The 26,243-nt window shown below is 45.2% G+C and overlaps 1 protein-coding gene across 2 annotated transcripts in view; it reads right to left on the bottom strand.

Moving 5' to 3' along the window:
- The window catches only part of Napepld (N-acyl phosphatidylethanolamine phospholipase D), a 35,863-nt gene extending 11,549 nt beyond the window's left edge, over positions 1 to 24,314 (bottom strand). Inside the window, exons 1-3 of one of the 2 annotated variants that reach the window (XM_057758831.1) lie at positions 24,111 to 24,314; positions 8,612 to 8,921; positions 376 to 1,022 (exon numbers count right to left, since the gene is read on the bottom strand). In XM_057758831.1, the coding sequence (XP_057614814.1) occupies positions 376 to 1,022; positions 8,612 to 8,921; positions 24,111 to 24,313 (1,160 nt within the window). In that variant the 5' untranslated portion in view covers position 24,314. Of the gene's footprint in view, positions 1 to 375; positions 1,023 to 8,611; positions 8,922 to 23,478; positions 23,850 to 24,110 lie in introns of those variants that run through there. The other variant, XM_057758832.1, reaches the window with a different exon arrangement.
- Positions 24,315 to 26,243: the final 1,929 nt, after the last annotated feature.

Below are 26,243 nucleotides of genomic sequence, written 5' to 3'. Positions count from 1 at the left end.
AAGGGCTATGGGCCAACTTGTTTCCTCGCTCTGCAGGACAGGGACTGGAATTCCCACTCACAAGGTAAAAGATGCTCACCCACGAGTGTGAAGAAGACGAACAGGAGTCGGCTCTGGGCACTGACTAGTGAGCCAGAAGGTGTGTGGGCTCCGCCAAGGTATAGAAATTCTTTTTTTTTCCTCCAGGCTAGCTTTGATCTCCCAGAGATTAAAAGGTGTGAGCCACCACTGCCCTGCCAAATTCTTTACACCTTAATATAAAATTAAATATGAATCTAACTTCAACTTCTATCGATGTATATACCAAGCCCACCACTAAAATCACAAATTCCACAGTATCAGGAATCATAGCCTGTAACATCCGTGTTTACAAACCTTGGCTCATATGCTCCAATGGGAATAGCTGCGAGGTCGAAGGGCCCAAATCTCTTCCCTATCTCTTCGAAAGCAGGGCAGTAGCCAGTATCCCCAGCAAAGAAGAACCGGTTCCAAGGCCCCAACACAGACCAGCTGCCCCACAGGACCCTGTTGTCATCCAGGAGGGTCCTTTTACACCAGTGTTGGGAAGGTGTGAAGACAAAGGTGACCTTGTCGTGGCCGGGCACGCAATTCTCCTCCCACCAGTCCAGCTCGATCACGTTCTCACAGCCGCATTTCTGCATCCAGTCGAGGAGACCCAGAGGCACAAACCATCTCAGGTCACTGCCAAACCGCTCATTCAGAGCCAGAACAGAGCCGTAGTCCAGGTGGTCGTAGTGGTTGTGACTGATAAGGACAGCATCTATTGGGGGGAGCTCACTTATGGTACACGGGGGGCGGCGGAATCGCTTCGGGCCCATGTACTGCGAGGGAGAGGCGCGGGAGCTGAACATGGGGTCCGTGAGGAAAATGAGCTCGTCCATCTCCACCATCAGCGTCGCGTGGCCCAGCCACGTGACTCGTAAGCCAGCCTCGGTCACACCGGCTTCCTCAGGGTCACTGATAAAATATGGCTTAAGCACTGGGAGCTCTTTGTCAAGTTCCTGTATATATAAAGAAGGAAAAGGCAGCAGTTAGGGGTTGGAACGATGCTATGTCATCCCAGAAAACACTGACCTACATTTCAGCGGGGAACTATTTGGGGGATAACTGAAGCCATCCAGAACATGTGCACTTCAACATGTGCACTTGCTCCTTTCTAGAGGTGAGTTAAGAACCACCTTTTAGTAATCTGCTTTATCTCGAATGCAAGAAGCAGAAGGAAAATGCAATTTAAACCCTCGATACTGCCAAGTTTGCATTTTGAAGGCTGTCTTCGGAAGCACCAGCAGTACAATGGCCTAGATGCGATCATTCCGTGGCTGTCACCTCACTGAGCCGGTGGCGTATCTGCTGCCTGAAAACAGCCTCAGAAGCAGGCCAGTCCCGGGGAACTCACAACGGAAGCTGACGGCAACTGACATTAATCATTGGAACTTACAGAGCTCACTTCCTAAGCACAAAAAAGGCAAAGCAAAACCCTGTGATGATTCCTGGGTCACATTCATAAGTGGTTCCCCTCAGTCCTCACCTTTACAAGGCTGACGCAGAGAGCTGAGGCAGGAGACAACGGTGAAAGAGAACCAAGAAGACTGAGAGAGTCTGAAAGAGAAGGCCTGGCCATGGGAGGAAAGGCAGAGATGGCAGCCATGTCTCCTAAGCCCTCCGAGCTCAAGTTCTCCGTCTGGAAGACGGGTATAACGGTACCGCATCAACACGGCTGACTCGCAGTACACATTCTCTGTGTATTCCTAAAGAAGACAGCGTGCCCCAACCCCAGTGACCGAGCACACACCAGGTTTGTCCATCTCTTGCCTGTAACCTGACTTAAGATCCTAAGTAGCAGCTAGACACATCAGAGTACTCATGACTGCTCAGCTATCTCCGTGCCCGCTCCTTCCATACACAAGAGACCTAACAGTCCTCAACAGTGTATCAAGACGGACATGGTAGGTGGCATTTATAATCCCAGCACTTGGGAAGCCGAGGAGGAAAGACCAAGAATTCAAGGCTAACCTGGGTTAATATAGTAAGACCTGTCTAAAATAATCCAACAAAATCTGTGTACCCGTGGGTAAGATTTAACTCCTTCCCTGCTGGAAGTCTTCACTGCTCACGACTCCCTGACAAGCCCCATCTCATCCCATTGCCCAACAGTAAGCTGCCCAAGGCATGGCCAGTCCTCCCAGCCATGCTTCATGCTATTTACTCCCCTACACACTGTCTATCCAATACTCAGGGAAATACTTCTCATTCCTGGACCGAGCTTCAGAACTCTGCATGATTTTGATCCATTTCTCAGTCCTTTGACACCGTCATTAAACTGTGTATCCTCCAAGGGAGCATCCCTGATTCTCTCTGAACGTGGAACCCCCACCCCCACCCTGTGCAACCGGTGGACGTGCATGTGTCTATGACTGCAAGCTTCCTGTAGGTCTTCTCATCTGAATGTAGACTCAATCTCTTGTCTTATAAAAGCTTGGGATCATTCCCAGTGCCTGGATCAATGACTACAACAGAGGATATGAGCAATAAAAAAAATTTGGATAAATTAATGAACAAATAAATAAATGTTAGATTTTTTTCAATTAATTCTCAAATTTTACAATTAGGGTTAGAAAAAATGTATATTTTCCAAGAAATACAAAGGAAGAAAGAAAATTAAACAGATAAAATGGAGGCAAGAGAAGTAGGTGCTGCTTGGCTCAGCAGCTAAGGGCACCTGCTGGTCTCTCAGAGGACCTGGGTTCTGTTCCCGGTACCCACATGAGGCTGCTCACAGCCACACACAACACCAAGGGATCCATACCCCCTTCTCGCCCCTCAGGCACTTGCAATTATAGGGTCTGCAGACTCAGGCACAAACAGCCACATAAAATACACAATTCTTTTTAAGAAAGGAAGGAAATGAATGTAAATTGAACATAACATAATTATGTGTTAGGCATGATACTACCAATAACACAACATGACAAAATATCATGTCAAGTGCTTTACTAAAATACATCATAAAATAACACATTTTACTCTTTAGACACTGTACTAATTTATGAAAAAAAAAACCATTTATACTTAATACAGATGAAAACACAAGAAGTAAAAACGCCTTCCATCTTACAGATGAAAAGCAAAGAGTTACACGGAGTTACCCTTACACAGGTGGGCTAGGTGGTCGCCATGCCTCCATGCCACCTCTCCAACCAGCACACACATGTGCAGTTACCTCAGTGTATGTGGTGCTGAGAATGGAACTCGGGGCTTGTGCAAGCCAAGCATATGACCAACCTCTAGCTACACACCCAGTCCACACTTATCTGTGTAAAGTAAGGACTCAGGGAAGAAGTGCAGAGAAAAGGGGGTAGAATCACAAAACCACAAAAACATCAGGGATGGTAGGTATGCTCGTTATCCTTATAGAGGCGACCCACTCTGCATGTGTCAATGTTGACATAAAACTCATCAGATCATACACTTTCAATATGTGGAACTTCTATTAGTTTAACAAAGCTGTTCTGAAACGTTTACAAAGAGAACCACATTGAACAGGGTGTTGAAATACCCGGAAAATCATAACCACTGAAAATGAATGCGCTTTGGTTTTGCTCTAAGTTTGAAGGTCACCCGAAGTTTGGCATTTAGCATTTCTGAATGGCTATTGGAGGATCAAGCCCACAAGTGAGTTTTTTTTTTTTTTTTTTTTTTTTTTTTTTTTAGTTTTTCGAGACAGGGTTTCTCTGTAGCTTTGGAGCCTATCCCGGCACTACCTCTTGTAGACCAGGCTGGCCTCCAACTCACAGAGATCCGCCTGCCTCTGCCTCCCAAGTGCTAGGATTAAAGGCGTGCGCCACCACAGCCCGGGTCAAGTGAGCATTGTTAACAGCCTCAATTTACCCGCCAAGGTTATGAAGACAACAATGTAGATAAATTGTTTCCAGGGAACAGAGGGGGGCAAAAGAATCCGGGTTGAAAGGTGATGACTGAAGGACATGGGTATTATATTTAGAAACAACAGAAATAATTGTGTGTCGTTGATAATGTCTGTGAATATACTAAAAATCACTAAATTGTATGTTTAATGGGTCAATTGTGTAGTATGCAAAGTATTACCAGTAAGGCTGTGGGGTGGCACACACCTTTAATCCTAGCACTTCGGAGGCAGAGGCAGGTGGATCTCTGCGAGTTTGAAGCCAGCAGGGTCTACAAAGTAAGTCCAGGAGAGCCAGGGCTACACAGGGAAGCTGTCTCAAAAACAAAACAAACAGACAGAAGATAGTAACTTGAGATCTGAACATGCGTCTTAGTTGTGGCGGCTTGAATGTGATTGCCTCCATAGGCTCGGGTGTCTGAGTACTTGGTTCCCAGCTGGTAGCACTATTTAGGTAGGTTCAGGAGATGTAGCCTGGCTGAGGAATTGTGTCACTGTGCGTGGGTTGTGAGGCTCCAAAACCAGGCACCATTCCCAGTTCTCTCTCTCTGTTTCCTGCCTGCAGCTGAGGATGTGGGCTCTCAGGCGTTCTTGGGGCCATGCCTGCCTGTGTAGCCTTGCTTCTCCACTATGGTTCCTCTGGAACCGCAGGCCCAAATGAACCTGTCTCTCTATAAACTGCTTTGGTTCTGGTGATGTATCACAGCAGCAGAACAGTACTGGACACACTGTGCACCCTGCTGCACGCTCTGCTTCTTCTTGCTACAAAGTAACAGCTTATCATCACAAATTTACTCCCTGGAAGCTTCCTCAGGAACTCAAAAATAACCTATCACTTAACAACGGAAAAACAAAATCAAGCCAGGCAGTGGTGGCACACACTTTTAATCCTAGTACTCAGGAGGCAGAGGCAGACAGATTTCTATGGCCAGCCTGGTCTACAGAGTGAGTTCTAGGACAGCTAGGGCTACACAGAGAAACCCTGATGTGGGATTTCCCTCTGTATGCTGTGAATATGTTTTACTATCATTGGTTAATAAAAATCTGCTTCAACCTATAGCAGGGCAAGAATATAGCCAGGCTGGAAGTATATATAGAGAGAGTAGGTGGAGTCAGGGAGATGCCATGTAGCCACTGGAGGAGACAGAAAGTGGAACCCTGCAGGTAGGCCACAATCTCATGCTGATGCACAGACTAATAGAGATGGGTTTATTTAAGATGTAAGAGCTAGCTAGAAATATGCGTAGGGTAATAAACCGAGCAGTGTTGTAATTAATACGTTTCTAAGTGATCATTTCACTCCCTTCTGTTGGTGGCTGTAACACAATCACAATCAGACAAAGTCACAGAGGCAACAATTGTGCAAAGCAACAGCACCCCTGAACCAAGTGTGTGTGGCCTGTGAGCTGACACACTGCCAGAAAAGACAGACATCAGGAATGGTCCAGGAAGGAAACTTTCTCACAGGGCAACTAAACCATGCTTCCTGCTTATGACACTTCATTTAGACCTAGTAATTGATGTATACATTAACCATATGTTTCTGCTACAGCACTTTCATATATATAGGTAAACAAATACAGTATACTATGATGAGATAAATAGCATAGTACATAATTATTCTATGTAAATATTTTCTTTGCAAAGTAATGACTTAAGGCTGTGATCTTCTCATTAAACACTGGACCTCCAGTCTGGGTTTTGTTTCAGGATCTGGGGAACATTAACCCCGCCACACTGGGATAAAGCTCACCCTTTCACCACATTAAACATGTAACCCTGAAATAAAAGAAACCAGCGTGGATCTGATCTAAATTCAGTCTTTCACTAAAGAAAAGGAAGAAATACAACAGGGCAGACGTCATAAATGAAAATGTAAACTAGAGTGGGAGGACGGCTGGGGCTGCACTCAGGAGGCAGAGGCAGGTGGATCTCTGTGAGTTGGAGGCCAGTGGTCTACAGAGTGAGTTCCAGGACAGCCAGAGCTACACAGAGAAACCCTATCTCAGAGAGAGAGAGAGAGAGAGAGAGAGAGAGAGAGAGAGAGAGAGAGAGAGGGAGGGAGGGAGGGAGGGAGGGAGGGAGGGAGGGAGGGAGGGAGGGAGGAAGGAAGGACGGACGGACGAACAAACTGGAAAAGTGCAAAAGTGTCTTTCTTTCAGAATATACTGAATTCATTTTTACTGGCATATTCAACAATAAGAATCCTGTAGGAAGAATGCCGCTTGTTGGTTCCTGCCCGCTTAGCCCTGAAATAATCACACTGAAATTATATTAATTAAATCACTGCTTGGCCCATTAGCTCTAGCTTTTTATTGACTAACTTTTATATATTAATTTAACCCATCTCCATTAATCTGTGCATCGCCACGTGGCTGTGACTTACCAGCTAAAGTTCTGGCGTCTGTCTCTGAAGGGACTACATGGCTTCTGTCTCTGCCTCCTTTCTCTCAGCATTCTGTTTAGTTTTCTCCACCTAGCTCTGTTCCCCTATAGCTCTGCTATAGGCCAAAGTAATTCCTTTGTTTATTAATGGTAATCACAGCGGTACAGAGGGGAATCCCACATCAGAGTTCCCTTTGGTATCTTTCCTATGCCTGCTTTTACAAAGAAAAGCTCTCTGAAGAATGCAGCCACGCCTCTACCACCCTCACGTCCCTGCCCTGTTCACTGGTGTGCTTATGGTTTGATTTGTTTTCTTAAGACAGGGTTTCCCTGTGAAGTCCTGGCTGTCCTGGAACTCACTGTGCAGACCCGGCTGACCTTGAACTCAGAGAGTTCAGTTTGCTTCTGCCTCAGGAGAGACGGAATTAATGGTGCACTCCACCATCATCAACCAGCACACTTACAGTTTAACATGCCACATAAGTGACTAATTATTGACTTTGTTATTCATCCTCTGGCACATCATAGAGTGTGTCTAGCACATAGCATGTGCTCAGTAAACCCAAGCTAATAAGTGAGTGGAAGGACAGACTTGAGTCCCTAAGATCCAGGATGACAGAGCCAACGACAAGGTGCTTATTTACATGTATGTGTTCCTCTGCAGCTTTTACTGGTATTTCAGAAGGGACAGCTATTCCCTTAAAAACCACTGGCCTGGTGGGCAGTGGTGGGGCACTCCTTTAATCCCAGCACTTGGCAGAGACAGGCAGATCTCTGTGAGCTTGAAGCCAGCCTGGTCTACCAAATGAGTTCTAGGACTGGCTTCATAGCTAATGGGAAACCCTGTCTCAAAAAACAAAACAAAACAATTTATTGGGCTCTAGGTTTAATCTTGAGCACAGCAAATATATGCATATATGTATGTATAAATGCATACATATATAGTTATAGATATACTATATAGAGATTACTATGAATATTTCTAGCCTTAAAGTGATAAAAGTTTCTTCCCTACCCTTTTCTTTGAGCCTGGGTCTTACTGTGTAGCCCTAGATGTCCCAGGACTCACTATGTAGATCAAGCTGGTCTTGAACTCACAGAAATCCACTAACCACTGCCACCTCAGTACTGGGATTAAATGTGTACGCTACTACACTTGGCATGATGTAAGACGCTCGATCCTATATCCTTTAAAGAAAGGCAGGCAACATTTACCAAGTAAACCTATCACCAAATCCACCTCTACCAGCACAGGCCTTACCTCTTCCCATGGAGACCAAAGACTGCAGCAATGACCTAGTCTTTCCTTATCATCCCTCTGCTCACAAACTCAGAACCCTTCCCCCAGCTCCCCAAAAGCCAGCCAGGAAGAGAAGATGCCAGCGTAAGGGAGCCATCACTGCTCATCCAAACCGGCCCCAGCACGTCTTGCTCTTCCAGTATTCTCCTTGCTAAGGGACAACAAACTGCATCCCAAGTGAAGCTGCTGCAGTTGACGCTAATAAACTATGGTCAACCTATGCAGCTCTGCAAAGGACAGCAAGAGTTCTTTACAGCACCAGTGGCTGAGTCCAACAGTAAAGATACGCTTTAGGTCATACCTTACTTTGTAGACTCAATATCCCAACTCCTCATCAGCTGTCACTCTCTGGAGCACACCATGCACTACTCCCCTTCATGGTGTGGTCACATGATCACCTGACCTAGAAAACCACTGCAGAATGGCTTTCTGGGAAGGACCAGCACACACGCTCCCAACGACCCCTTCCAGTCAGAATGGACCACGTCTATCTTCCCCTCTGTTTTTACAGTACTTTACCCCAGTCTCTTGCTACAGACAGGAAGAGATTATTTACACATGTCCTGTACTGCTAAACCAAGAACTTGAGGACAGGGGTCATAGGATTCATTTGTCTCTTCAAACCTATCATTACATCTCACCGTATAGAAAAGAGCACAGATAGATAAGTAGAGGGTCATGCCTCACAGAAAAGCTAAGTTTTTTTTTTTAATATTTATTTATTATGTATACAATATTCTGTCTGTGTGTATGCCTGCTGGCCAGAAGAGGGCACCAGACCTCATTACAGATGGTTTTGAGCCACCATGTGGTTGCTGGGAATTGAACTCAGGACCTTTGGAAAAGCAGGCAATGCTCTTAACCACTGAGCCATCTCTCCAGCCCCCAGGAAAGCTAAGTTTTATATGTGTTTGTGTGCACACGCACACGCATGTGTATTTAACGTATACACAAAGCATTCAGAAATAGATCCATCTGCCTACCTCTTTGGAGCCTGGGACACTGCTGTGGTCTTTCTCCATTATCAGCCACCTAAGGACATGTGGAATAGAGATGTTTTTCCACGTTGGCCACGGATTAACAAATCTCCCATCTTTTCCTTTCTTCGACTTAGTTACGTCTTCTTCTAGTCTATAATCGAGTTTGAAGCTTTTCCTGGAAAACCTAGAAGACACACTTCCTCCTGAATTCTGTACTGAATTTTGGCGCTTCCTTACTGTTTCTTTGGGATATTGGTAGCTTGTTGTTGGAGACTGGCTGTTTTCATTTTCTTCCATGTCCTTTGGTGAGAAGCTTTAAAAAGGAAAATAAAAAAGGGAAAAGGAGATTACCAAGTTTGACAAAAAGTCATTGTGGTAGTTTAATTGTAACTAGACCTCACAAGCATATAAGGAGTGGCATTCCTAGGAGGTGTGACTTTGATGGAACAAGTGTGGCTTTACTGGAAAGTGTCACTGTGGGAGCAGGCTTTGAGGTCCCATATACGCTCAAGTCACACCCAGTGTCTCAGACCACTTCCTGTTGCAAGTCAAGATGCTGGACTCTCAGTTCCTTCTCCAGCACCATGTCCGCCTGCATGCCACCATGTGGCACCATGACAATAATGGACTGAACCTTTGAAAATGTAAGCCGTCCCAAATATGTTTTTCCTTTATAAGAGTTGCTGTGGTCATGGTGTCTCTTCACAGCAACAGAAACCCTATTAAAGTCAGTCATTAAAGCATATTAGTATCATTCTCAGCCAATAATATTTGCTCAACCTTATAAGAATATTATTTGTATTCATTTCAATGTTCTTGCTGCAAAAACAATTTTAAAATCCAGTATTACTACTTGATGAAAAGAAAGATGCTTGCCTTGGGGAACAACACACCAGCCAAGCCTTTCAAAAGTCCTTTCAACTGTTGTTACTTAAAACAATGTTATTTCCCTAGCCAGCTAGACAGAATGCTGTCTGTTTCAGTGCCATTCTGCAGAGTAAACAGAAGCACTATTATGACGGATACAAAGCACACCCCCTAAAAAGGCTCATGTGTTAAAGGTTTGACTCCCAACAAAGTCGTTTTCAGAGAAAAGACTAGATCACGGGGGCTCTGCCTTCATCGCTGAAGTGATCAACAGAAGGATCCAAAATCTCATTGACCATTGGGAGGTGTAAGAATTACGAAAGCTGGTACCTGCTTGGATGGAGGGATGTTCTCTGGAAGAGAGACACACTCCTACTTCTCCCTAGCCTCCCTGCTCCAACATGCCCGTCTGCCATGGCGTCAGCCTCCCCCAGGCCCAGAAACACGGAACCCTTTACCATGTACTGGAACCCCTGTGACCCACGACGACTTGTTCTTTTAAAGTGCTCCTCTCAGGCACATGCCACAGAAAACCCAAAAACGAAACTAACGTGAGCACCTTTCCATAGCCTTATTTTCATAATTATAGATGGTCTTACAATAAAGTAAGACCTGATTAGTTTCCTAATGATGCCTCAGTAGTTCAAGTGACTTACATATAACCCTACTAAGTGATGAGCTTGGTTATTCTCGTACTGACGATAATGTGTAACTCCACCCCCAGAGAGTAAGAGTCCCTTTACCAAGGAAGGAGACAGCACATTAATTAACCTAGTAACAACATAAATTCTAAGTAACTGAGACAAGATACTGTCAAGACACCTCAGTATCCTAGCTTTGAATAAATTCCCCACCTTTTCTTCATCTTGGTTTTTTCCCATCTATAAAATTGGCTCCTAGGGTTTCTGAGAAGATGAAAACATCTAAGTCAATGAAAGCACTTGGAAACCTGGGCACACACCCCTCAGACAACCTTAGCTGCTACCCCGAACTTGTTTCTACAGCCACCACCACCCATCCTCAAGATACTGAAGTCCTTGATTGTGAATCACACAGGACCAAAATATTTAGAAATGGAAAACAACACATTAAAAGCATGATGTTATCTGCTAGGAAGGATTTCATTGCCCTCCTGTTGGTTGTATTAGCAGACACTTCCTTTCTAATTGGTTTAGAATCAACTCATCAACAACTACACACTTATAACCCTTAAAAAACAAACAACAATAACAAGTGTCGTGGCTCTACCTCGTCCCGCAAGGATGACGCATGACACACTGGAGCTCTTCCTGCTGCAGTTTTATTCAGGACCTTTTTACAGTTCTCTCTCTCTCTCTCCCTCACTCCCTCCCTCCCTCACTCACTCACTCTCTCCCTCTCTCTTCCTCTCTCCCTGGGCAAACCTCTCCCAGCCCTTAAGTAGGCATGGGCAACCAACCCCGGATTGCCAGGTGGGCACTGCCCATAGGTCCACGCATATGCAAGCAGCTGACAATCATTGCGTGATAATAGCATAAGTCAGGCCTAGTTGATATTAGGAGTTGATTATCAGAGAGCACTCGCTTTCAGGATCGCAGAGGGTGGGAGCCAGCACCATCAGGTGCGACTCTACGCAGTTCTCTACACATAGCCATCAGGTGTGACTCCACGCAGCTCGCTACAAACAAGCACAAATTACAGAAAACCAAATGTTATTTTCATGGCTACAGGAGTGCTTAGATAGAAAGATGTCTGAGAAAGAAGGAAAAAGACCATGAACCCCAGGAGGAGCGGCCCCAATTTTATTACTCTAATGTGAGGGTAAACAGTCAGCCTGTACAACAGTCTCTGGTGAAAGAAAGCACAGCGCAGCTAGCAAAAGCCTGAGCACACACTGTTGCCCAGACGCCTCTCCGGGACATGCCTGGCCGTGAGAGGGGCTCACAGGCTTCCTAGCAAAACAACCTTTCTAATGCTCCATTTTCTCACCTATAAGATCATCACCTACCCTGTGGAGGTTCAGAGGATGACATGATATAACGTACATTAAGTGCTTGGTACACACGAATGCTCATTCTTTTTTCTCGAGGCTGGTTAACTTACCAAACATCGAAATTCCTTCTGTTCTAAGGCTTAGTGTCCTGGGGGAAGGGCCTCAGTTCTCACAGACTCACTTTTTATGTCTTCAAAGTTAAGCCTAGCCCGAAGCCTTCACAAAGGCAGTGGCCCTCCACTAAAGTTCAGTTCATTTATCAGATGAGGCCGTGAGTGTAGATAAGTGTAGGTTATTGTGCAGACAGACCTCATGCACCCTTCCGTGATAATGAGTAGCTCCTGTGATATATACACGCACTCGTTACATATATACTTACATGTCTCTGTATTTACACACCTTTTAATATAGACACGGATTGTAACTGTACTTACTAATTAAATTTTGGCATGGCTGTAAAATACAGTGAAAAGGGAAAAAGAAAAACAAGCATTTTGCTTCAAAGACCAGAAAACAACAGCAAAATAAGGTTTGGGGGGAACGACATTTAGCAGTCCCATGGAGGCAGGATATACAAACCAAGAAAGGTTTATTCAGAGGAGGATGCCACCCTCCACCTGAACGGCCACATCAGGAAGGCTGTCTATACTGTGGGCAACCACAGACACTGAAGATGCTTAAAAAGGGTCTTTTAGAAGCCAGGCAGTGGTGGCACACACCTTTAATCCCAACACTCAGGAGGCAGAAACAGACAGCTCTTTGTGAGTTCAAAACCAGCCTGCTCTACATAACAAGTTCCAAGACAACCAAAGCTACATGAGAGACCCTTCTTGGAAGAAAGGAAGGAAGGGAGGGAGAGAGGGGAGGGGAGGGGAGGGGGAGGGGAGGAGGAGGGGAAGGGGAAGAAAGGCAACCTAACCCTAGAGCCGGAGACCTGGATTACTAAGTAGAAAAAAGAAGCCACTAACAGCCAAGCACCAACTTTCATTTAAATTAAGGCTGTCAGGAAGCCCTAAAATCCAGTGGGCTTTTTGTTTTTGTTTTTTGAGACAGGGTTTCTCTGTCACTTTTGAGCCTGTCCTGGAACTAGCTCTTGTAGACCAGGCTGGCCTCGAACTCACAGAGATCCGCCTGCCTCTGCCTCCCAACTGCTGGGATTAAAGGTGTGTGCCACCACCGCCTGGCCAATCTCCAGTTTTTAATTTATGTACTCAAAAGCAGATAACTCAATCAATAGATGAGACAACAGCCAAGAAGAAAAATCATTAAAATAAATCCTAGAGTCAAGCCAATAAAGAAGCGGAAATCAGGAAGATGTGACGACATTTGGATGGCTGGAAGTTTTGGAAGCTTGGGGATGGGGTCGTGAAGTGGAAGGAGTCAGACCCGGCAGAAGCCCAGTAAAAGCGGACTTCTGAGCTGCTGGGTTTGAAACATTGGCATCACAGGGAAGCAAGACTCCAAGTAGACAAGTCCATGCCCCCAAAAGGCGGTGGGCAATGGCAGGATCCAGGCTGCTCTAAGGCTGCTCAGAATGGCGGTGAGAGCAGAGGGGTCTGGAGGGTAAAAGAGGAGAGAGACACTGAGTGATGCTTGTTCCCTAGACAACAGTTTCCCCAGTGTCGGCTCCTTTTCCTGCTTCTGATCCTTAGGCTTCCCCAATCAATCTATAGAATGGGTCTGCATACAAAACGACCATTCCCACGTTACACCTCCCATGACTCCTACACAAACACACACATGCAGTCTTCAGGGGTGGTCTTTATAGGCAAATCTCATGCAAACAAAACCAAAGAGAAAGGCCTCCAAGGCTTCACCCGCAAAAGTCAGCAGGACGGTTCAGAAAGGCTTAGGGTTCTGGCTGCTTGTGTCCCTTCTGCCTCTAACACCAGCCCTTGGCCTGTGTGCCTCGGCTGTGTTCGTTCCTGCCTCGAGAAGACAGTGCCCCCACCGGGACGCCACGTATGACTGTCTGCATCTGTGGGATGGGAAAGGGACTGCATGAAGATGGGCAGTCACAGGACTGCCTGTGACGTCACCACACGCAGGCAGGTCTCCGCCGGAGAGTGAAGAGGATGGACAGGACTAACCCACGACCATCTAGAATGATGCTATTGGAGGCCACATCCAGAGAGGCCATCCAGTCTGTGTGGAAATGACAATCTGTGCCCAGCACCACGGAGACACACAAAGCCAGCTTAGGAGCTGAGTCATGTGGGGAGGGCCTCTCCCTCACCATCACCAGCCTCTCGTCACGCTGCTCGTGTCTATAGCAACAGTCGCGCAAAGAGCATCATTAAACACCGGGTGGAAGGACAAGAAAGCTAGACCTGAGCTGTGTGTGTTGAAAAGCTCTGTATTTGAGCTCTTCAAACACAAACCTGCTACAAAAAGACGACAGTTTCATACAGGAAACACAAGTACACTGAATATTAATTGCCTATCCAATACTAGGACTCAGCCCCCACATCTCCGACCAAAGGGAGGTCTGAACCCTGACATTTGGTGAAGAGAAGCCGGCCAAGGACAAATATTTTACTTCAATAACTGCACAGATGGTAAAATGCCTTCTAAAAACAAAAATTCTTTACTTCAGAAATGCCTCGTACATTTGACATTTAAGGCATGCCTACTCCCAAGAACTGAATGTACTGCTTTATCATCTGAGAAGTTTGAAAAACAATCACAACAGTACAACATATGTTTGGGGCTTCAACACCCGCATATGAAAAAAAATCACAACAGTACAACCTATGTTTGGGGCTTCAACGCTCGCATAAATTATGAAGCAGCAGATTAGAGTTCCTACAACAGACATTTAATAAACACCGAGTGACTATCACACAACAATAATGTTGGTGTCACATCTGGAACATACCAGAACCATATTTTCGTATCTCACACTGAATAAAGCCGTACTTACAATTTTATGTTTGTTCACCCTGACTTGATTTGAAGAGAAGGGTCTTTTTACTACAATGCTAGATAGCATAGGTTAGAAAAATACCAACATCCCATTCTCTGAAATATCTATAAAGAACTTCAGGAGAGTCGAGCGAACTCTCCCCATCCTTGGATTCAGGAAGACGCCGGGAGAGACCCCAACGGGTACGGAGAAAGTCGATGTGCAGCAAATATGCCCAAACCTCGGCTACGCTGTATAAAACGGAGAAATGCTCTGTGTGCGGGGCTCTCCCTGCGCCACGCGACCAACCAGAAAGCACGGCATTATCTGTCAGCCACATTTTAACTTGTTCTTTCAGCTTAATCGGTTTTGCTCAGAAGCTACTGGAAAACCAAGCAAATAGAAAGTTTATACAGCATGTAGGAACACACCTATGTGAGTCATAGCAATATTCAAACACACCAGAATCAGTATACATGCACAGTATACACTTAAATACGTGCACATATAACATGTACCTAAACGTCTGTCTTAACAAAGGAGACAAGAACCCAGGCTCCTTGTTTAAACATGATAGTCTCTTTGCAGTACTAAAATGAACAAATGGCACCATGGGTTAGCATGTTGAGGTACCAGACAAACACAGGTCATTACCTGTATTAGGATTTATATTTGGTAAAAGAGTGAAAAAAGATGCCATTTTTGCCTAATCGAGATGCTTCACAGATGAAAGACAGTCTCAAAATATAAGACAAATGTGTTGAGATTCTTCTGTTTCTTCCTTAATAATTCTATGTAACAAACTATGAAAACATTTGCTTCCTTACATTTTATGGAAATCATAGTATTTGGTCATATTTAAAAATAATTAAAATTTGTCTCATAAAATTCTAATCTAGTTATAGACAAAAAATACTTGGACAAATAACTGACATAAAAAATAAGCAAAAGTATGTAAGATTCAATAGTAAATTCTGAGAGGAATAAATGCAAAGTATAAATCAACTCTTTGGAATATAAATTTGAGAACACGTTTTCTTCGCAAGAGGAGCCAAGGACCATGGGTGCCCTGACAACAGGGGTCCCAACAGTGGTGTCCTGACTGCACACTAACAAAGGCTTTAGATATTCTTAGCTATAAGGCTAATTCAGTACATTGACCCAAATGTCACTTCACAGCCTATTAAAAGATTTTACGTCACTAAAACATATGAACACTCTAGCTGACTCTACATATTTTTCCTTTTGTGTAAGTAAGAAAGTACGGATCTGATAACAATTAGAAGCAACCAAACAAGATAAACAACAGCTTAAAAATAAAGCCCCTGGGAGTAAGAGCACCTATTGCTCTTACAGAGGGCCCAGGTGTGGTTCTCAGCCACTATTCATGACCATCCTCAACTCCAGGTCTAGGGGCTCCCACACCCTCTTCGAGCAGGAGACATGTACGTGGTGCACATACATGCACACAGGCAAAACACTCAAGTGCATCAAATACATAAAACTTAAAAAAACAAACAAATACAAACAACTTAGCTGGGCGGTGGTAGCGCACACCTTTAATCCCAGCACTTGGGAGGCGGAGGCAGGTGGATCTCTGTGAGTTCCAGGTCAACCTGCACTGTAGCACAGAGAAACCCTGAACCAAGCTCAAAATATGATAATGATCTTAAAGGTCCCTTCTTCGCTTTTCCTTAAAGCAATGCCCTAACCAAAGCATGGCTCCAAAACGTGTGTTCTTTCCTCCGCTGACTCTGTCACGGCTACAACAAAAGAAACCTTTCCATGCAATCGCAGCCCACGAGAAGAAATGGAGCACGGTGTCTGCGCAGCTCCCGAGGGATGAGAGGACAGCAGTGCGCAGCTCGATTTGACTTGGCTTAGTGCTCCAACTCTGCGTCAAAAGTCAGCTAACTTGGCTCGCTTTCATTCGCCTATAAAACGAGAGGACTGGGCCATAGTGCAGACGTCCCTTCCATCTCTGCGACGACCTTTAGCTACACCAAGACTCAGCTCCGGCTACCAACACCTGTCTCCTCTCGCTGGTGCTTGCCCTAGCTAGCCCGCCCCACTTCACCACGCCTGGGAGGAAGCTCTCTGTGCAGCCACTTTCCTGAGCCAACTTTGGAAAGAGCTTGGCAGAGGACTGTTACCTGAGAGCAGACACTGGGCGTGGGACGTCACGGGGTAAAGATAGGCCGTGGTCTGTCAGGGCACAAGAAGACCTTGCGGAGGAGGCTGTACGGCAAACCTGACACAAGATACAACCAGAGAGCGACCATGCTAAAACCCTGTCGTGTTGTGTTTAACAAACACTGAATGACGACTTAAGATCTAGTTTTCCAAGTCCTACGGGAAGGGGGAGGGGGTGGGGGAAGCTTTCACTCTAGCCCCAAACAGCCATACAGACGCTGGCTTGCTACCTGTCGTGTATAGATGGTGAGATTTGGAGGAGGAACACGGTAGTCTTCGGAATAAAGCACTTCCAGCACCAGTGACCCAGGTTCACAGAGCCGTGAGAAACCCTACACGGCAAGTAGGTCACACGGATGGTCATGTGACACACGGGGTCCGTGATGCTGAAAGGACTCATAGCCTCCTGAATGTCTGCCAACACGGGACTCGGGGTGTGCGTGTGTGTGTGTGTGTGTGCGTGTGTGTGTGTGTGTGTGTTGGACATAGCGGGAGGGTGGATATAAAACATACGGTTATTAAAGGTTGCCGGAGCCCAGAGCTGACTTTCTGAAGTGACCGAATGGCAGACTCACTCTGCTCAAGATGCCGTAGGGGTCGCATCCTTTAAAAGAAAGGGGTAGAGAAAAAGCGACTACAATAACCAGGAAAGATTTTTACAAGGAGCCCAGGCCCAAGGCACTGCTGAGGTCAGACCCTGCTCAACCATCCAGGCCTCTTCAGCGCAGACCAAGCACCCGAAGGCGGCCCCCAGGCAGTTTCAGGCCAACCAATAAACCAGGAGGTTCAAACAGGCAGAGACCCATATGCTCAACTCAGTACACGCTGCCAATGAACAGGGAGAGGAGCATGTAGTAAGCTACACAAGCATGTTTTAAAACAACATAATTACCAAGAATTGGCTACCGGCCAGGTGGTGGTAGTGCACACCTTTAATCAATCCCAGTACTCAGGAGGCAGAGGCAGGTGGATCTCTGTGAGTTCGAGACCAGCCTGGTCTACAGAGTGAGTTCCAGGACAGCCAGAGCTGTTACACATAAAAATCCTATCTCGAAAAACCAAAAGAATACATACATACATACATGCTTACATACATACATAGTTACATGCATACATAATACATACATACAAACAGCCATTTTCATATTCCTTTCTATGCTTTAGCTTCATAATTCTTAGTCCAGTCTCAGGCACACAGGAAATCTTCAGTAACTACAAACCACTGTTTTATTACACTCCAACACTGATATATTTGAACTAAAGACAATGGCAGAAATAAAAGAAACGGAATCAGCTCTAGAATGTGTCTTCGCTTTTACATCTGAATAACAGATATCCTAGTGTTCTGGGAATTCACACACATCTTGAAAGTAAGAAGGCTACCGTACCCAAGACTCCCACCAGCTCCAGAGCTCCTTCTGGATTCACAAGCCTTGAATGTAACATGAGAGCCAGCTTGTTGGGGTTTCTGTCCTGCCTGGTTCCCACAGTTGTGAGGTCCCAAAGAAAATCACACAAAAGTCTCCATAAGTTATAAAACCAATTGGCCCATTAGCTCAGGCTTCGTATTAGCTCTTATAACTTATATTAACCCATTATTCTTATCTATGTTAGCCACATGGCTCAGTACCTTTTTCAGGGAGGCAGATCACATCCTACTTCTTCGGTGATCTGGGCAGAACTGCCGAGGGAGCTTCCTGCTTCCCAGAATTCTCCTGTTCTCATCGCCCTACCTCTACTTCCTGTCTGGTTGACCCGCCTATACTTCCTGCCTGGCCAATCAGCATTTATTTAAAACATGATTGACATAATACAAACAATTATCCCGCACCACTTGAAAGTCCCTTGGTTTTGAAAAATAATAATCTCTACCATTCCCTTCATCTCTCTTCACCGTCCCCTGAAAGCAAAGACTGCAAACTTCAGACACTACCAGTTACCCAGCACTTCCCACAGCACAGAAGCCAGGCGAGGTCAGCTCACTCTAGATACATCATGCCCTACAGTATTTCAGTGTCTAGCCTCCTCAGTCAAAGATTGCTTATCCCAGAACATCCCACCTCCTCTCATTGGTCAAACCAAGTTGTCAAGAAAGGATCTTAGGCGGCTGGAGAGGTGGTTCAGAGGTTAAGGGCACTGACTACTCTCCCTGAGGTCCTGAGTTCAGTTCCCAGCAACCACATGGTGGCTCACAACCATCTGTAATGTGTTCTGGTGCCTCTTCTGGCCTGCAGGTGTACATGCAGGCAGAACACTATATACATAGTAAATAAATCTTAAAAAACAAAAACCAAGGACCGCGATCAGCAAGTGACTGATAGTTTTCTTAGACTACTTCCTGCCCAGCTAGGAACAAAGTCTTACATCTCTGGTTCTCAATGCCAACTGCACATCAGAATTAACCGTAGAGATATTTGTTTTTGGAGATAGCGTTTCTCTGTGTAGCCCTGGCATCCTAGAACTAGCTCTGTAGACCAGGCTGGCCTCGAACTCACAGAGATCCACCTGCTTCTGCCTCCCGAGTGCTGGAATTACAGGCGTGCACCACCACCACTGAAGATTTTTAAACTGTGCCTGAGGCTACCCAGTGAAGACTCAGAAGGGGACCCACGGTTGGTTCTGATGAATGTGAAGGGTGGGACCACAATTGTACTCAGGGGTTCGGGCACTTAGGAAAGTCCCGCGGGTCTCTCTGGAGTGCTAGAATTCAGGCTAGCTTTGCGGGTGCCTATCACGAGTGGCCTCTTCCACAGTCACACACCCTGCCCTACATAAGCCATAATCCTAGTACTAGAGTAGAAAGGCCACCTTGCCACCTATAAAGTTCGATAAGTTACAGACTCAGATTCAGCTCACTTGAGTCTCTAATTTGGCTCTGCTCCCAGGGAACCAAGCCATGGAGGGCTGGGAAAGATCAGTAATAATTCACATTGCTTGTTACAATGCCTAGCAGCAATTCACAAGTGCTGAGTGTTCAGCAAACACTTGTGGTATCAGAGAGGGAAGCGAAAGTAAAGGACAGAGAGACTTAAGTCAACAGAGGCCACTCCCACAAACTCTATTAACCGAAAAAGTCATGGGGAACAGCTGGGAGGTTAGAGTCTACCATAAAATCCAATCTCCCCTGTTCTGCTTAGGGTATAATACCAGCTGAGTAGCTCCATCTTCAGCCTTCCAGCAAGGGATGGCCATGCTGGTCATGTTCTGACCGGTCCTGTAGTCTGCTGAAGAGAAAGGAAATCACTCCTGGATCCTCCTGCATCTTACTATGTGAAGCCGTCTGGAGGCCACACTGAGGGATGGTACTAAACACACTGTCCAAACAGACCAGTTTCCCACTTCTTCCATGTGGAGGAGAAACATATTCAAACAACTTTCCAGAATGCCCCAATACAACTGCCATAACGGGAAAGTTTAGGAGAGCTTACAAAACAACAACCAATGGCTTGCTTAAAGTCAAGTAAGAGCTGACTCTCGGGATAATCCACGCTGATCAAACCCCAAAGTCTGTGCTTTCCACCAATTAAGCTAAATCTAATAGAACCAACAGCTCATGAGTTACCGGTATTGACACAGAGACAAGGTTCACCTTATTGTCTTTCAATAATGTGATTGTTTTTTTAAAGTAAGAAGCTCTTAATTGACACTCATTAAGCACTAGTTCCTTGAAAGAAAATTACTCGGGGGCCAGAGAGATGGCTCAGTGGTTAAGAACACTGGCTGCCCTTCCAGAGGACCCAGGTTCTATTCCCAGCGCCCATATGGCAGCTCACACCTGTCTGTAACTCAGTTCCAGGGAATCTGACACCCTCACAACAAAGCACATACAATAAAATTAAAGAAATTTTTAAGAAAAGAAAAAATACTCTTTTAATCTTAGATGCTTTTCAAATTACACTACTTTAATTACTTAATTGTTCTGAGTTTAAATTATACGAAGACCCATCAACAGAAGATCAACGATTTTAACAAATTAGTAATAACAGTCTGTGTTTCAGTATATGAAAAGAGAACGTACACAGTGCCCTGAAGATACTGTCCTTGCTTTAAAAAGATGTCGTAAGCTCAGTCCGTGTTTTATCCTTCCACAGAGAGACATCTCCAGGCAGGGAGCCTGTATTTAGTTTGGGGGGACTTCCTATTATTCACATTGAGAGCCCCGAATTCTGCAAAGCCCTGGTCCTTCCAATGCTGACGCCTCCTCCTCCACAACACAAATGCATCCTTGTAGCCAACAAAGTTTACCAAGTGTGGCCGCTTACACTAAATCGAAGGTAAAACGCTGTCTTAAAAGCATGAGTTGAAAATACCTGAATGGCCATGCAAAAAGAAATTACAAGGCTGTGCATAACCATGCTGCTGAGAACATCAAAATTTATTAAGTGAAATTCTTCACTGGAAGGGATACTCAACGTACGTGCATCAGCATTAATCCCATTTAAAAATCAACAGGCTACAAACAGCACACATGTACAGACAACAGATAAAATTTTTACATAGAAAACCAAGCCAAGCTGAAGGAATCAACATTCCCTCAACAACATTAAAGCAGATCACCTCTGTGAAATGGTAACAGCCCATGTTTGAGATGTCATAAAAGCTCAGCTTTTAGGAGAGAAGTAGACTTACAAGCTAAAGAAATTGAACCAAGTCCCTACTCTCCAGGGTTTCTTCCCATTTGACTCTCTATCCCATGATAATGGCCATCACATGTGTGACCTTTTTACAGGCAGAGCCAGTCAGACCATAGAGTCATATGGTGTTCCCAGAGTCTGGATCTATCCAGGAGTCTAGACTGCCTATTAACCATGCTAGCCCCTTAATTATCCTCAGATAAGCAAGACTAGATGTCACCTAAAAATCCTTAGAGCAACGCTCACAGAAGAAGGTCAGTACAGGGGAGGGAAAAAGCATGTTCTACATCGTGTTCGGGATTCTGTTTAGTTAAAAGGAAAAAACGAATTTAAAGTCAGATACTTCAATCTTTTATTAGTTACTTTAACTACAGTGGAAGTAGGAAATTTAGCTTTCCATGAGCTCTCTACGCAAGCTAAAGACACACACTGAGAAAGGGAACAAACGTCTTTGTAGGTTAAGCAAAGGGACTTCAAACACAGAAAGTTAACTTCCAAAACAAATTACTGTGGTCATCTAATAGCTACAGGGCAGGGGTCTGCTGAGTAAAACTGACAAAAATCAGTGTACGGACTGTTAATAACAACAAGAAAGCCAAGTGTCTCTTTACCCTCACAAATTTATTCATATAGTTGAGGAAGACTACAAAAATCAAACAGAATTTGTCAGACATTTACTGTTTGTATGTCGGTACTCCTTAATATGGGAAGGTTCCAACTCCATAAACACAAAAACCTGCCCTGATACAGCGGAAAGAGTTGTCTAATGTGCTGAGCCAAATTCACCCTTCCCTTCTCCCCTTTCTTTTTATCATACAGTTTTACTAGTATCCCAAGAGGGCCTGGAACTATCTGTGTAACCAAGCCTCGCTGCCTACTCACAAGCCCTGGGCCTGGCTCTGCATCCTAAATGCTGGGATTTCAGGCATGTGCTCCCACACCCAGCAGTAAGAATTGCTTTCCAATCACACTTCTGAATTATGCTGATCCATCTAACTGTAGTCCTACACCTTCATAGCCAATGATAATGATTGTTCCCAACTTTTTAATCCAGTTGAGGGTGCAGTGTTGTAACCTGTACTGAGCTATCTTGACTTGACTGCTTCAGATGTCTAACCTGAACCTGAGTTGTTGGCCTAAAGCACCTTGAAAGAGCTTGAAAAATGATTATCTTATATTGTTAGTTAGTTGGCAATAGACTGTATATGTCTAATATATATATATATATATATATATATATACACATATATATATACTTGGAGCCATCCAAGAATATATATAATCTGTTATAATCATCAATTAATAAAATAAATACATAATCAATAGTTACTAAATTAAAAAACATGTGAAGTAAAGCACTAAGTTATAGACAAGTAGGAATTAGAAGGAAAGATTACTTGAACCTTACAGTGGTAATCGCTGGAATTGATTTTTTTTTTTTTTTTGGTTTTTCGAGACAGAGGCAGGCGGATCTCTGTGAGTTCGAGACCAGCCTGGTCTACAAGAGCTAGTTCCAGGACAGGCTCCAAAACCACAGAGAAACCCTGTCTCGAAAAAAAGAAAAAGAAAAATAAATAAATAAATAAAATAAAATAAAATAAAATACAGACTGCTTTAAGATCCAGATAATCATTCTTTTGAGATTATGTAACTTCTTTCTAAGCCATATTGTAACCACTAACTCCTACCCAATGTGACAAAACAGAAACGGAACTGTTACACCTCCAACTGTTAATAAAGATAAAAATTATTTCTTAATTTACAGAGCAGTGTGTGTCGCAAGAGTGACTTTCTGACTTCATGCTAAGTCAAAAGTACCCAAGTCATGGTGTCACAATTTATAAAGCACCCTACAGTAAGGGCAAAACAAAAAGTCCCCGGCTCTTTAGAGACTCTTGACTGTTGTCTTTCCCTTAACGTTTTCTGGGTCCGACTGAGTGTCACACATCATCCAGGTTCATCTGGAGACAGTGAAAGTATTTTCATACCACCAGGGTCATACCGCGCTCCTTGGGAAGGGGAGACCATCTGAACCGCCTTCGGTAATCGAAGAAGCAAGCACAAAATGAAAAAAAATCGACTCTCGCCACCCTTCCCCATCCTGCCTCCTGCATTTGTTCATTCTGTGGTTAAATAAGTTACATTTACTCTAAGGGGAAAAAAAGGCAAGAATGCTTTGGGGATGGATTTAGGAAGATGACTAAAACAGAAGGAGCCGAAATAAGTTGCTCTGCTAAGTCGTGGACCCCATTCATTTACGTGTAACCAAACGAAGAGACCCCCCCACTTGAATTCGTACCGTAGAGCTGCAACCTGGAATGCAGGAATGGCGAGATCTGAGATCCCAAATACAGCTACTCTCCCCTAGACGACTAAAACCACGGTGGCTCTTCACCCCAGCGGCTCCAGAGATGCAGGCGCCGCAACTCCTGAGGTGCGGTAATTCAAAAGAAGCCTGCCACTAACAAGTGCAGCATCCCCAGGAGGAGGCAGGACTTCGGGAGTGGAAACCTATCGCAATCCGCTGTACTCCGAGATGTCCAAACAGCCCTGGAAAGGCTGCTCCACACCGACACCGCGACGAAGGCGCGAACCCGCCGAGGAGAACCGCGGCCCCGGAAACCACCTCCGGCGAAGATAGCTGCAGGGAGGCTTCCCGGTGGCGCGCAGCGCAGGGGGCGGGGCTATTCCGGGGGCGGGGCTGAAGGGCGGGGTTAGAGGCGGGACGGATCAGAGGGCGGGGCGGAGTGGAGCAAAGGTTGGAGGGGGCGGGGCCAGATCGCGAGGGGCGGGGTTGGGGAAACGGAATGAAGCCGAGGCTGGAGGGGCGGGGCCATATCCCTAGGGGCGGAGTCAGAGGGGGAACGGAGTGGAGTAAAGGCTGGAGGGGCGGAGCCAGCTCGCGAGGGGCGGGGCGAAGGATGGGCTCACCTTGCGCCGAGGGCGGTCGGGCGCGCCCGGCGTGGCGTCTCACCAGCTGAGGTCGCTAATCCCGGGGGCCAGCGCGCCCCGGAGCCGCGGGCGATGCCGAGACGCCCTCCGCCCGCGCTCCTCCGCCCTCGGCCCCGCCGCTCCAGCTCCGCCGAGGGCGCTAAGAGCTGCACGCAGCGTCTGAGCGCGCGCCGCCTCGCCATCTTCGGTGCTGGCCGCGGTCCCGGACCGCCGCAGCCAAGTCACACCCCGCGTCACCCGCTGCCCCGCGGGCGGAGGCGTCGGGGCCTCCAGGCCATCTTGATAAAGTGAGCACAGCGATTGAACACACAAGCTGGGCCCTGGGACCACTGCCAGGTTGTCTCCGAGCCCTGCACCAGAGGTCACGTGGACGCATTCCTGGACGCCGGAGGTGGTTGCTAAAGCCAGCGGGATCCGGCTGGCCAAATGGCACAGCATGGACCTTGACTTAAAGGGTCTGGTTACAGAGGCACTAGTTTTAGTTTTCTGTAGTAACTACTGAGTGTCGACAGTGCCTACCTTCTGTGCTCAGTTACGTCTAAAATTATGTCAGCCTTCTGGTAAATGCAGCTCTTTACTAAATTAAGGCTTTCTGAAATCCCAGAGTAAGGCCCAAACATTATAAAATTGTGACTCTGTATTTCTTAACTGATTGGAATTATTTCAAGAAGTAACTTACAAAGGTATACAGGATTCAGTAATGAGTGGATGAGTGAAAAACAAAACACAAAACAACAAACTCTGAAAGCATTTCTGGGATATGTGCATATACCAGAACCAGATAGGCTATCTGAGACCGTCTTGGCAAAAATGAAAAAGAAACACCAGGCATTGGTACAGTTAAGATAGGAAAATGCAAGCCAAACTATAATGCCTCTAGAAAGTGAATATATAACCCATCTAATATTACAGAACATCATGCTGCTCTATACTTTTTTCCCTCTGGGTAGCTTACAGTTGTAATTGATCGGGTTTTTTGTTTTGTTTGTTTTAAGTTTAATATATGCTTCACTGCTCCTTTGTACCTGGGTGGGGCTCAGTAACACTCGGCGTGCATCAACAAAATTAAAAAAAAAAAAAAAAAAAAAGCGACAGTACTAGAAACCCAAAGGAAGAATTGAAACCACTGCTCCAATGCCTTTGTTAGTGTCCTTTGCTAAGGGACTTTAAACATGCCATTTCTTGCCCTTATGCTGTGAAAACATTTTATACAGACAAAATTGGATGTTCATTCTTATGCTGTTTGAGGAAGTTTCACATATCAAAATACATCGTTTAACCGACTCTTGTGAGAAGAAAGATTCTGGTTTCTTACCCACAATAGCATTTCCAAACCTAAGAAAACAACAGTTCCCTCCCGTCATTGCTGCTCAGACCATAATCCAAGTTTCGTGATCGGACCAGAAAGTCTCCTAGCTCTGCGGGGTGGTTGATTGTTCAGGCATTTGTTTGCTGGCTTGTTTTCTGAGCTTACTAATATACTACCCAGCTGTCCATCTTACATTTACTTGCTTCAGTAAAATCCAACTAGAATATTTACTTGATACTTTCAATATATATTTCCATCCAAATAGGGCAGATGAGGTTTTAAGTGGCTTTTTGTTTGTTTGTTTGTTTGTTTTTAATTTCTTTATTTATTTGAAGGTCTTAGAATTGCAATTCAAGGAGCACAGATGGTGGTGAATATACAATGTGTCCCCTTTGGAAAGGATTTGAAGGTCCTTTGAAGGGTTAAAAAGAGAAAATGTAAGTGAATTACAGGGGTTTGTCAAGCATTGTTTGGAGGAACAATTTACATCCATGCCTCATTAGTCCAGCACAGACCAGCACAGACCATTCAAGTACTACTCCTGACAAGGGTTTAGTCCATACGATCCTACCATGATTTTTCTAAAAAAAAAAAAAAAAAAAAAAAAAAAAAAAGTCTCTTTTGGCATGTCATCAAGTTCATAAAGTGGTCACCTCAGCACAAAGTGGGAGTCTCTGGGTCATAAAATGGAGCAACCCTTACAGCTCTGATGGAGAGACAAGGTCTCAGGGGTGCTTTTCTGAGGAGCTGGTGTTTGAGATAAGCCAGTTCATTGTGCATACCAGGAAAGCCTAGTACGGGGA

The sequence above is a fragment of the Chionomys nivalis genome, chromosome 26 (genome assembly GCF_950005125.1).
Source record: "Chionomys nivalis chromosome 26, mChiNiv1.1, whole genome shotgun sequence".
Taxonomy (NCBI): domain Eukaryota; kingdom Metazoa; phylum Chordata; class Mammalia; order Rodentia; family Cricetidae; genus Chionomys; species Chionomys nivalis.
This window is presented reverse-complemented; position numbering and strand designations above follow the sequence as displayed.